The sequence below is a fragment of the Pagrus pagrus genome, assembly GCF_965226575.1.
Source record: "Pagrus pagrus genome assembly, chromosome: 9".
NCBI classification, from domain to species: domain Eukaryota; kingdom Metazoa; phylum Chordata; class Actinopteri; order Spariformes; family Sparidae; genus Pagrus; species Pagrus pagrus.
In genome coordinates, this window is record NC_140193.1 from 21,464,950 (window position 1) to 21,476,498 (window position 11,549).

General features: G+C 38.5%; 3 protein-coding genes across 4 annotated transcripts; 1 reads left to right on the top strand and 2 right to left on the bottom strand.

The window, feature by feature from the left end:
- Positions 1 to 353: 353 nt before the first annotated feature.
- On the bottom strand, positions 354 to 3,554 carry mitd1 (MIT, microtubule interacting and transport, domain containing 1). Of its 2 annotated transcripts, none has more exons than XM_084361182.1 (7): positions 3,200 to 3,554; positions 3,002 to 3,106; positions 2,303 to 2,439; positions 1,111 to 1,197; positions 889 to 1,001; positions 724 to 784; positions 354 to 645 (listed from the first exon to the last, which is right to left on the bottom strand). In XM_084361182.1, exons 1-7 carry the CDS (start codon positions 3,342 to 3,344, stop codon positions 550 to 552), a joined length of 744 nt encoding a protein of 247 aa, XP_084217308.1. In that variant the 5' UTR covers positions 3,345 to 3,554; the 3' UTR covers positions 354 to 549. The 2 variants fall into 2 exon arrangements, with proteins under 2 accessions (XP_084217308.1, XP_084217309.1); XM_084361183.1 differs by having other exon boundaries at positions 3,002 to 3,103; positions 3,200 to 3,552.
- A 138-nt stretch (positions 3,555 to 3,692) lies between these two features.
- Positions 3,693 to 6,460, top strand: mrpl30 (mitochondrial ribosomal protein L30). Its single transcript, XM_084361184.1, has 5 exons — positions 3,693 to 4,025; positions 4,694 to 4,780; positions 5,140 to 5,286; positions 5,686 to 5,759; positions 5,991 to 6,460. Exons 1-5 carry the CDS (start codon positions 3,984 to 3,986, stop codon positions 6,121 to 6,123), a joined length of 483 nt encoding a protein of 160 aa, XP_084217310.1. The 5' UTR covers positions 3,693 to 3,983; the 3' UTR covers positions 6,124 to 6,460.
- Positions 6,461 to 8,056: 1,596 nt separating this feature from the next.
- txndc9 (thioredoxin domain containing 9) lies at positions 8,057 to 11,197 on the bottom strand. Its single transcript, XM_084361407.1, has 5 exons — positions 11,109 to 11,197; positions 10,049 to 10,255; positions 9,263 to 9,381; positions 8,338 to 8,592; positions 8,057 to 8,243 (listed from the first exon to the last, which is right to left on the bottom strand). Exons 2-5 carry the CDS (start codon positions 10,220 to 10,222, stop codon positions 8,123 to 8,125), a joined length of 669 nt encoding a protein of 222 aa, XP_084217533.1. The 5' UTR covers positions 10,223 to 10,255; positions 11,109 to 11,197; the 3' UTR covers positions 8,057 to 8,122.
- Between the last annotated feature and the right edge of the window lie 352 nt (positions 11,198 to 11,549).

The window sequence follows — 11,549 nt, forward strand, 5'->3', positions numbered from 1 at the left end:
TCTTTTTTTATTGTGATATTTTTGGTACAGTATGTAAACATTTATTTTAAGATGTATATTTTAAATGTACAATGTAAGGCACTGAATATAAAGTTACTGGACACGCTCAAAACAGTAGTGAAATTGGGTCATAAATGAAAGACACATTTTATGGTATTATAAAAGCACATTTAATATAATTGTAAAAATGTTTTAAAGATTTTTTCCACCAGATGGCAGTATGAATCCCTGAAAAGTGTCTTACCTGTAAACAATCGTCAAGTTTCCATTTATAAAAGAAAAGTGAATTTAAAATAAAAACAGGTCATAGAAGTGAAGAAAAGGCTGTTATGAATAACATAATAAACATAAGATGGAAGAAATATAACATTTATCAAAGAGCATTACATGAACCTCTGACAAAAATCATCCAATCACACCATTGTTACAAGGCCGATCACACGCACCTGTATGTTAAGACAAATCTAAAAAAACAGCAGATGTGTGGTTTTGAGTGCAAGTAAGTACATTAAGTCCCATTGGTTAGATACAAGCAAAGCTTTTTAAATCTCATAGTGTCTTTGTGTGTTTGGTGTGAAAAATGTCCACGGTGGTCTCATGACACTGCCTGAGGTCATAATCGCAATATCCAATGGAGAATCGTCCCTGGAAGACAGAACGAACATTTCTAACAACCAGAACTCAACATGTTGGTTATTAATTAGCAGAAGTGTGAAGTCTCACCTTTGTTCTCTTGAAGTAATCTAGTCCTCTTCCTATCTTGATGATCCAACCGTTGTCAAACCTAAAAACGCAATACATTTTTTATTACTGCCATGAAACAAAGCCGCAGCCATAGAGAGTAGAGTGCTGATGTGCAATACAGTACACATGTATCTGCAGCTGTACCTGATCTCCCTGTCATGTATAGTGGAGGAGAACTGCAGGTCCAGAGTCACTCCCCGAGTGCCGAGACACTCTTTGATCTCGGCCAGAGCGCTTCTCTGTTGGCTGCTGTCAGTCTGCAGGACAGGACGAACGGCAGTGAGACAGCAGCACAAACTGAACAGAAGAGACTGCTATGGCTGCCGTGCATGCATGACAGGTGACCTCATTACTTTAATAACCTACTTCATCTTGTGTCGTGAGGAGATGGATCTCTTTCACCTTGCAGGGCGCTTTTAGCAGCATCTCACAGAACCGCAGGAAGTTGTACAGCTGGAGTGGAGAGAAGGGGGAGGGGTTGTCAGACATGTTAGGGTGAATTTCAACACATATCAGATCGCATAATTTCAGAAAACACGATGGCATTTTAGATCACGGAAAGATTTTTTTCCCAAAATGTCATTGTGTTTCGCAAAGTGTTGTGTTTTGACTCTTAGGGCCACCGTAGAGTTTGGTACAGTTTTGGGCTGAGAATAAAATTTAGTGTGAAGCTAAAAACATCAAAGCAACGGTACAGGATGCTTTGAGCAATGTAAAAATACAAGTTGAGAACATTTAAGGTAATAAACTTAATATTTTAAGACAATGTTGATGTTTTTTTGTGCATTGTGGAATGCAGCATAACCAGTTTTCAGAGTTCATGCCAGGTTTGCTTTAAACTAAACTCTTCTATATTATAAAATCTTGTTGTTAATCTTATATTAATTAAAACAACTGATTTCCATTAACACAAAACAATTAGGTATTATTCATAATGCCACAGAAGTTTGCAATGAATAAGGCCAACTTGGATTTCAGTATTTGGTTCATTCTTATTCAACTGACTGATAATGAATCAGTCACAATTCTGATAATCAATTATCAATTAAACTATTTATTCATTTCAAATACCAAATACTTGCTGGTTCCAGCATTTCATGCGGATTGGCTGCATTGCTGAAAGATATGACTGTTAACTGGATAGTTTGGGCAGATGAGGTAAACAGTTTGAAGACATTGCTGTTCTTGCCTGATTAAACCTAAATTATTTTAAGAATAATTAATCACCTTATCTGCAAAAATGATGACGGTCTTATAATATGTTTTGACACCGGGACCTTATAAAGACATCAAGATATGTTTATAAAGCATGACCTACCTTAAGGCCTTGTGTCATGTCAGCTAATATTGTGCTTTAGTTGTGAATATTCCCAGAACCCAAACAAAGTTACAATGAATCATATTACCAATTGCCACAGAGTAAAGCAGGTGCCTTTCGGGACTGCTTTGTCCAGTGATAGGAAGCAGCACTTGAACAAAACAAAAGAAGCTCCATCCAGCTCAAAACAAAAAGGGAAAAACCCACACAATAAAATATTAATGAAAACAAAGCTCTTACTTGGTGGACGTGCCTTATGTATGGATCCTCTACCCAGACCTCTGTGAGTAAACTGCTGATGTATGGCTTGAACAGAGCCTGGTAGCTGTACCCAATAGCATCCTCTGCTATTTTGACCTGCTCATGGTATTTCCCATCTGATAGCAGCGGGAACACAGAAAGAGACGAGGAATACAAGTGAGAAGTGGCAAAGACAGCAACTTACAACAGTAAACGGCCCATCAACACAGACACACACGTTCCCTCAAGGCATTTCAACCAAAGAACAATCAGTATTTCTCCCCTGGATTACTACACTGCCCCAGGTTTTCTGTATGTCCCTATTTTTATTTTTTTTTGTTGGTAAAAACGTGTTAAATGATGACTGAAATAGTCAAGGTATTCTAACTAGAGTTTGCCCTTAGGGCCTCATGATTGGGTAAAAGTGCAGAAAAAACTCTCGGGCCTTTATCAATTTAATACATTATTGTCTAGTGTGAGTCACCTGGTTTGTGGATATATGATTGCTTTTTTAAATACATGCACCGGTAAAGCACATTAGCAGCAGGTTTATTGAGGGCCTTGAGGCAGATTCTACATTATTACATATTTTGATGAAATGCTTGCAGACAGAGGGGCCCTTTATCAAAATATAAATGGTTAACATATTCCAAGATAAATGCAGCTACAGATTCAGGTTTCAGTGGTTGTGTTGATTACCTTCTTTCATCTGGTTCACATGAGCCTTGATTTGCTCTGCTCTGTCCATGTAGCCCTTTATCTTGTCCCTGTAGTGCCCTCTTTTTGTGTCATCTTTCACAGCTGCTGACAGGAGAAAGGAAACATAATAAGCCATGGTTCAACTCTTCACCATGCTGCCTCTACTGTGTATATGTGTGAAGGAGGGGGTCGGGTTACCTTTCAACACGTCCATAAGCAGCTGAATGCCCTCCTGGTAGCAGACCAGAGACTCCTGGAAGCGGCCACCGTGGTCCAGCTCCACTGCCCGCTTCAGGACGGAGATGGCGGACGCCTCCATCCCTGACACATGGTTTTCTGACATTGTTCTGTCTGTCCGTCGTCTTTTTTAATTGATTCTAAAAAACTACAAGGACATTCATGCTCATCTACGGTCAGGAAAGTCAATAAAAGCAGTGGTACTACTTTCTCAACTTGGTAGCTACAGAAGTGCGCCACAAAAATAACTCCGGGAGAAACTAAACGCTGGTATTATGGTCCACGGTTGTCTGTGTGGATGCAGTTTAAACAAAAGCATGCAGCCAAAGCGCCACCGTCTTATTACATTTAAACAAGATATATATATATATTTTTAAAATCGCCAGTTACGTTCGAAAAATAACTGTAGGAACCTCGTTGAAGGAACGTTTGTCACATCGGTGCAGTTTCAATGTAACGCTATGACGCTTCCGGTGGATACATCCATGGAGGAGACCGAACTGTCATGAGACAAACGTGACAGTCCGTTTGCCGTCGTTTTTTATCTCTTGAATCAATGTTTTACGTGTAAATGTGACGGTTATGGTCTGAATAGAGATAGAGTTGTATGTATTTTTCATAAAAGATAGTAACGTTTGTCCCACGCCTTTGTTTCGCGGTGAGCTCGGCTGTAACCTTGGCGTGCATGAGTGTTGTTTTCTGTAACTGACGAGGAGCTGGTGGCTCAACTGAGATAAAACATAACATGTCGGGTGTCTGTCGCAGTTTGAGCTCTGTCTCAGGAAAGGTAAGACCATGAGCTTGCGAGCATGAACTGTCCAACACTGACAGAAGCAAGAAATGTTATCTGTATTTTTAAATCAGGACCTACAGTGTTCGTAATATGAAGGCATTGTTTTGTGTGTAAGACTGGTTAATACAGATCAATCCTGTCTCTTGTGTTGTCAAAAAGTAAAGTGTATTTTTATATAATTGGATAACTTCTAATGCTCCAAATTAAAGCTGCCTGGCTTATTAACTCAAAACATTGCCTACAATTGCAGAATAAACCCATGATGTATAATGTATAAACCCCACAGTATAAACATAATGGCACAATCTTATGGTTAATAGCCTGACACAACAGGACACTATTGATGCCGCATACGTATTTCATAACACATGTTATAAAATGATGAAAGAGCATTGTTAGTTTCCAAAGTACTGAAGCTCAAAAATATAGATCTACTATGAGATTTTCAGATGCACAGATATTAACATTATTACAAATGTGTAGGTAAGAACAAAAAACAAAAAATTTGTTCTGTATTGCTTTTGAACGACTTTTTTAATACTAGTATTGTATCTAAGTTTAAAATTCTGTTATCGTGAAAACAATCCTGCCTTTTACTCTATTCTACATTAACACACTTTTGCACTTTTATCTTTGTCTGGTCACTGTTTGTGTATGTTTAGATCCTGACAGAAGCTCGACTTTTGTCACCTTGCCCATGGTTTGTGTCTGCACGCAGCAAATTTACTAAAACAAGAGTCCCACCAGAGGTAAGAATCAAGGCAAAAGCCCCGGGATTCACTATATGTCAGTTACTTGCAAATAATTTGATAAATCGAAGTTTTTGCCCTGTGTTGTAGAGGGGCCTTGTGTCTTGATCTGCTGTTAATACCTTAGAAAATGTAGTTTATAGTGTGCTCACATAGTTCATATTGGTAAATTAGATAGGGTTGAATTCCAGCACGCTACACAGAGGTGTGCAGGGGGGGAGCACTAGGGGCAACAGATTAATCCAGCTATGATATTGATGATGCTTGTTTGTTCTGTACTTTTAAATAATATAAGCACTGCTTCAGCTCATCAACTGCTCCTTTGTAAGTGTTCAAAGGCTCTGACTTTTTCTTCACAGTTTCTTGCTGAGAGATCACAGCATCATGAGAAGTATGGAGGTGATCCAGACCATCCTCATAAACTGCACATCGTGACACGGGTCAAAAGTGTGATGAGAAGACCGCACTGGGAGAAAGAGATGGTGAAACACCTGGGGCTTCAGAAGGTAAGGCTTTTGTTCAGTTCAAAGCACACAACACATTAGGTCATCTCCTCTCTAATGCTTTAAAATGAACTGAAGATAATTTTAAAAAAAGAAGAAGAAAAATCAAGGAAATCGTTTGGAGAACACAAGACTTCATGGAAAAATACAGTACCGAGTTGTATATTTGAGGACTACCTATGCGAGGTCATGTTCAGTGGGTTTTATGACAACAAAGTCTCATTAAGATTGATGAGCAATATCAAGAGATGAAAACTAAAATTGTTAGCTGTGATACTATCTGTCCACTACAGAGGCACAAAGACATTTTATTATTGTATTTTCTAGAGGCATAATTCAATTTTACTTGTAACGCTCAGTCATGAATGTTTTTTGTACTGACTCTGTTCTCTTTGTGTTTAGGCACAGGTGCCTGTGATTCACAAAAATATACCTTCAGTCAACAGCCAGCTGAAATTTGTCAAGCACCTTGTAAGGTAAGATGAATGTACAAAAAGCGGGTCTGACTTAAATGATGTTCATCAAGTCTCTGCAAATCATTAGAGCATGCAGCAAAAGAAAATCTGACGACACAACAGACATTTACAACTTGGGTTAAAAAAGAAAATGTATCTTTTTGAGAGCATTGTTCAAATGTCTATCAAAGAGGCTTGTCTGGTCATTAAACGGACATTTAAAGAGACTGTATGATTTTCTGGTTCATTCAGGATCCAGCCGCTGAAGACTCCCTACGGACTCCCTGCTGAACAGGACATGGCTGACAGCTTCATTAACAGCAAAGGAGAGCTAATTGTTCGTCGCCTCCTCCAACCTGCAGAACCCAAAGCTATCGAATCTTAGCTCTGCTTTAAATCATGTCAGTTTTTCATAAATTGAATGAAAAATCCTGTGCTCAATAGCACTCTAGTCATATTCCACTACACTGAGTCTGTGCTCAAGGTTTGAGCTGGTTCTGGGTTTACTCAGTTATCCGGTTGGTATCAAGTTTATTTTTGTCTAATCATTATTAAAAACAATTTAAAAGCCAACTTATCAGTCAGTGTCACACATGGAGCTGTTACAGTTGTAACAATTGTAATATGTTCTCTCTAACAGTTTAGCAACATGTGATGGTTTGGACTCTTTATTATACATGACTTAAAAAAGCCAACATAAATTAAAGACCTTTTGAAATGAGTATCGTTCACTTGTCTTCTTGTAGAGACACACTCTTTCACCCTCCCTGTTCAGTCAGACTACCAATGGCTATTGTTGGACAGTTGAAAGGCCCTACACACAGAGGGTCCATTTACGCAGGTATTTTTTACTTCCAATTAGACCTCTTCAAAGTACTGTAGCTGTGTCCTAATTCCATACTACTACTACTCTGCTTCCATTGAGAAAGGCTCTGGCCAGCCCACAGGTTTACACCTAGAGCTGTCTTGCTATGACACTTCCCCAATGCATACTGTAAGTGATCATAAAATCAGAACATTTTTGTTTAATACTAAAAGTTTGTTTTTCAAATTCAAATGAGTGGGCATTATTAGACTTCAGCAGAGCTTGATGGATGAACTGATCATTAGAACCAAGTATTGGGGCAGGGGAACATGCAGGGCAGTGGTAGCACAAGAACAGTACTGAAAAACACTGCCAACCAGTCATCACTCATGATTTAACTTATCCAACCCAAGGAGCGAAGGCAACAAGGATAACCCCATCAGAGGGAGAGTAGGGTGGCTCATTTCTTCTCCATCCTAGGAAAAGAGAATTGTTTTCTATACGCTGTCAATGTGGAACAGCTAAACACTTTATTAAGATACGTTGAGTTTGGTTACCTCTCAATTTTCTGGCCACACAACTATTCAAAGCAGGAAAAACACAGGTAAAATTTCTTACATTTTTGATGGCTGCATTCCATTTAGTTGCGCTTGTACCAGGGCTCTGGCATTGTGCATGCTCACTGACTGACTCGGTTTATTGGGACACTTAATGGAATGGAGGGATTGTTAATGTTATTGATCACACTGTGCTCTTCCTGCTTTGACAAGACAAAATGTATGCAGTGAAATGGGTGGACTCCTTACAGAGCCCCAGCCATCTTTAATCTGGGCAGAGCTCTAATTAACCACAAATGAGTCAAGACAACTGTATGTGTATGTGAGGCCTTTAACAAGTCATTTATATCAATTAATTTTTGAGTTAATGTGATACAAGCCTGATCCAACACTGAAGAGGCACTCCAACAATTTTACACATTTTCAAGGGGAAAACAGTCTAACAATGTTAGTTGTTGCATTATGGGAATTGTAGGATCCAGTGTTTTCACCCAACTTTATAGAGGAGCAATACAAAATCACAGCAAAACACATCTTTTTCTTCTTTTTATTAACTCTGCATTAGTCAAGTCAAACTCTTGCTACAAGGAAATGTCATGTAAAAATGTATTCTGGTGCAAAATCATGGTCTTGGCACTCATGCATCATGTTTTCTGTTCTCACAACAGACTCACAGGGTCACAAGGAAATGCATGAAATAAATAGAAATACCTAAATGAACAGGAGTTTAATTCAAGGCAATGTTCTGAGGGTTTAACTAACACGGAGACGTAATCAACAAAATTATAATAAAGTTAATAGCTTGTTGATTGGTGGGTCATAAAACACGGCAGATTCTCCATTTAATAAGGCTGAGACTAAGTTTTGGGATTTTTGATATGGAACATTAAAATATGGAAATTTGTAATGAAAGGGTAAGTCACTGAGAGAAGAGGAGAACAAAAATGAAAGCGGGCTGTCTGATAGACTTTTATTAAACGAGGTAGCCCTGAGAGAGAAAACCGGATGACTGTCTGTGTTTTTCAGTCATCTTCAGAATCAGAATCTGAGTCGTATCCTCGCCCTCTGATGGTTTTCTTCTCCACCTTTGTGAACTTTGTGCTCGTTCTCTGCGTCACTGTAGGAGGCTCCATCAGGTTACCACTAGAAGAGGGGGAAAAAAAGAAAAAATTATGTTAAAAATCAGGTTTAATCAGCACATTTATGTGATTCTGTAGCTATGTTCATTAAGTTTCACCTGTAGTTAATAACATCGGCACAGCCGAGTCTCCATTCGAGCATCTCTGTGGGAAACTCATCTATGTTTCCCAGGTCAGTGAATCCCACCACATAGTCCTTTGTTTTTCCATCTAATAGCAGAGCCAGCGTAGGGATAACCTTGATCCGCAGCCTCTCTGTCAGAAATGGAGCCTTTTCCACGTTCAGTTTGATGAACTTGGTCTCAACGTGCTTCTTTGCCAAGATGGCCAAGTGTTTGTCGAGGATCTTACATCTATATGAAGAGGACAGAACGACAAGTTGAGCAGCCTGACAACAACATACTGCAGCAAGTCAAATTAAAAAAAAAAAACAAAGAAATTAAACTGTAGAAGAGATCTAACTTTAAAATAAAAACACCAAAAAAAGAAAAAAACGTGAGATCATGTGAACAACACTTCAGTAAAATAATGAACTAACAGCTGAGTGGTAGTGAGGTACTGCACTGACACCCTGAATATGCTTACTGGTTATTTTTTGGTTGAAAATGTAACACAACAAATTACCAATACAAATTGCCATTCAATTTGCTTGTTTGCTTGATAAAGAGTTAGAAACCAAAAGATTTTACTTAAAATGATCAAATACAGAAATGAATAAACTTGAAACTTAGCGAGTACTGCAGGTCAAGTAGATTAAATAGAAAATGGACAATAACATACAAAAGAATATTATAACAATATGGGAAATAGGAAATAGTGAAAAAGTTCACAGTTCTAAGTTGAAATTCAACTTGATAAATCACTGAAACTATGAACTGGTTATCAGTACTGTTGCAGGTTAATGTTCTTTGACTGACTTATCAATCAACTAATCTCTTTAGCAGTAAATGTTTCAATCGGACACCTGTTGCTCTGTCACTCAGGGTGTTTATAGACCTAAATAAATCCGCGCTGTGGACTTACCTGAAGGTGGAATTTCTGTAGAAGTGGCAGACAACATTCTTGCTATCCTTGACCTCGCTGAAAAAGTCTTTCTCGCTTGGGATTTCTCTGTACTCTCCGTGGCCTTTAGACAACCACTCCTTTAAAAAAAGAAACAGAGAAATCTGATGAGTAGCAGAAAATGAATCTCAATGAGAACATGCAGTAAGAACAATCCGTCTCTCTTTTTTTCTAACATTTAAACTAAACTCCATAACACCCCTGTCTTGGCTGTTATTCTTATCAATTATTTCTGAAATGATAAACACTGAATTTCAGAAGGGAACTGTGAATAAGCAGCTGAAAACCACCATCCACCACCAAGTATATCGCACTGTGAAGGAACAATTTTGTAAAACAAAACAATAAAACAACAAGCATTGACCTGCAATCTTTTCTGACTTTATAATTTCTTCCTAAAAAGTCCACAATATTCCAGAAATCCAATGACTATTCAGGTAAACTAAGTATATTCTCTATACTGTTTTATATCTTTACAGATGTATTTACGATGTTCTGTAGAGAAGCCTCCATGCCAAAGAGTTTCACACTAGTGAGCTTGTACAGCTGGACTGACAATAAACATCTTGACTCTTGAATTAATAGAATTTAAATTCAGGCTGTCACATAATGTGATAAATGATGTACTTGTTGTACGTGTATTTTCTAAATGACCCAGATCTTTTCCTCTGCTTTCGGAGACTTGTGCAGTAAAATGGCACAATTTTCAAATCATTGTAGGACGGCAGAAGAAAACACCCCACATACCTGCTTCTGTTTCTGGGCTTTTTTGAGTGCCTCCAATCGTCTCTCCTTCAGTCTTTCCAATTCATCTTCATCCATTTCGTTCAGTTTGCTCAGCTGTGCATCCACCTTCTCCTCCACCAGCTTAGCTGACTGCTCCAAAACCTTCGTTAAGATATCTATCGATTGGTGGGCCATGGCTGCCAGCTCCGTGTGAGACTTTCTTTGAATCTGAGGAGGTAAGGAACAGATCATGTAAGCTGAGACATGACATCAGATAAGACACCAGTTGACTAAAAAAAAAAACGTTTGAACGATTTTTCACCAATGTAAAGTGCACAGTTAGCCGGTGTAGCTAGCTGAAATTCATGCAGTTTAATGCAGCAGCCCAGCATCAAATCATTATGGCAATAAAGTCAAGCCTTTGTTGAAGCTTTGCTGGAGGTGACTCAACATTATGGCCGTTTTGGATGCCGTAGTTTGAGATGTTGTTGAATGTATTGTGTTACACTGAGGAACATCTCCAAGTTACCTCTGGAAATGCATGATTGCCAATTGCCTTAAAACGAGCAACACGGCAACTTACTCACACCAGTTGTGTGAGTGACCAAGTGTGTAAGTAAGGTTACTGACAAGTTACTGAGGAAAAACATGACACCGAGAGCTGTCAGACCGGGCAGCGTCTTTAAGGCTGAGACAAAGCCATGGTAACTGGGCACGCCTTTATTTTCACTGCTCGGTAGCTAGCGTTAGCCCAGCTGCGTCGACATACTTTGTTGCGGTTATTTATTTCTTCCGACATTTCTTTTCGCGTCTTGTGCAGCAAACTCATACACACCAATGATTCAAGAACTAAATGTGGCACTAACTTCTGCCTGTTATCAACTACAGATCTAAATAGACAATACTGGAGCTTATGTTAGCATGCTAAGCTAGCTAAAATTAGCCCTCCGAGTTTCATAACCGGCGAGAGTACAGATAAGTACAAATAATCGATCAGATAGTGACAAACGTCGATGTTGTGTGGTGTTAAAATGAAAGCATGCTAATTAATGACCACACTGATATGAAAAGATAAGGTTACCTGGTGGTTTCAGCAGGTGCTCGCCGACACTTCAGTTCGTGCGCGAAATGCAAACGGCTGTACCGGATGTTACGCCAGAGAAGGCCCGCTGACGTCGAACATTTTGTATCTTCTCGTTTTGTCAATAAAGAAAAAAAAAACAGCAATAAAATAAAGAGAAATTAGTTAATTCAACGTGATATAATTACAATATCCCTTTTTTAACATAATTTCAAACGCAATTATGATACATACCGACACAAAAACATCATTATTATGATTACTTTTGATAATTTATTACTATTTAATAATAGTAAATAATAAAACAAATAAATACAAAGTTGGCTTAATATTTCCAATATAAAAACAATAACATGTACAAACTTGTTAAGAAACTCACTGTAGCAGTGTATATAGGGGTTATTGATCCCACAGTTTATTGGCACAAACATACCATATTTA

Bases quoted from the DNA above. Each gene is read 5' to 3' on its own strand.
- mrpl30 (XM_084361184.1), top strand. From the start codon at position 3,984: ATGTCGGGTGTCTGTCGCAGTTTGAGCTCTGTCTCAGGAAAG. The intron at 4,026-4,693 runs GTAAGACCATGA...GTGTATGTTTAG, and splicing joins TGAGCTCTGTCTCAGGAAAG to ATCCTGACAGAAGCTCGACT. The intron at 4,781-5,139 runs GTAAGAATCAAG...TTTTCTTCACAG, and splicing joins AAACAAGAGTCCCACCAGAG to TTTCTTGCTGAGAGATCACA.
- mitd1 (XM_084361182.1), bottom strand. From the start codon at position 3,344: ATGTCAGAAAACCATGTGTCAGGGATGGAGGCGTCCGCCATCTCCGTC. The intron at 1,198-2,302 runs GTAAGAGCTTTG...TCTCCACTCCAG, and splicing joins ACATAAGGCACGTCCACCAA to CTGTACAACTTCCTGCGGTT. The intron at 646-723 runs GTGAGACTTCAC...TCTGTCTTCCAG, and splicing joins ATTACTTCAAGAGAACAAAG to GGACGATTCTCCATTGGATA.
- txndc9 (XM_084361407.1), bottom strand. From the start codon at position 10,222: ATGGCCCACCAATCGATAGATATCTTAACGAAGGTTTTGGAGCAGTCA. The intron at 8,593-9,262 runs GTAAGTCCACAG...CTCTTCATATAG, and splicing joins TACAGAAATTCCACCTTCAG to ATGTAAGATCCTCGACAAAC. The intron at 8,244-8,337 runs GTGAAACTTAAT...CCCCTCTTCTAG, and splicing joins GCCGATGTTATTAACTACAG to TGGTAACCTGATGGAGCCTC.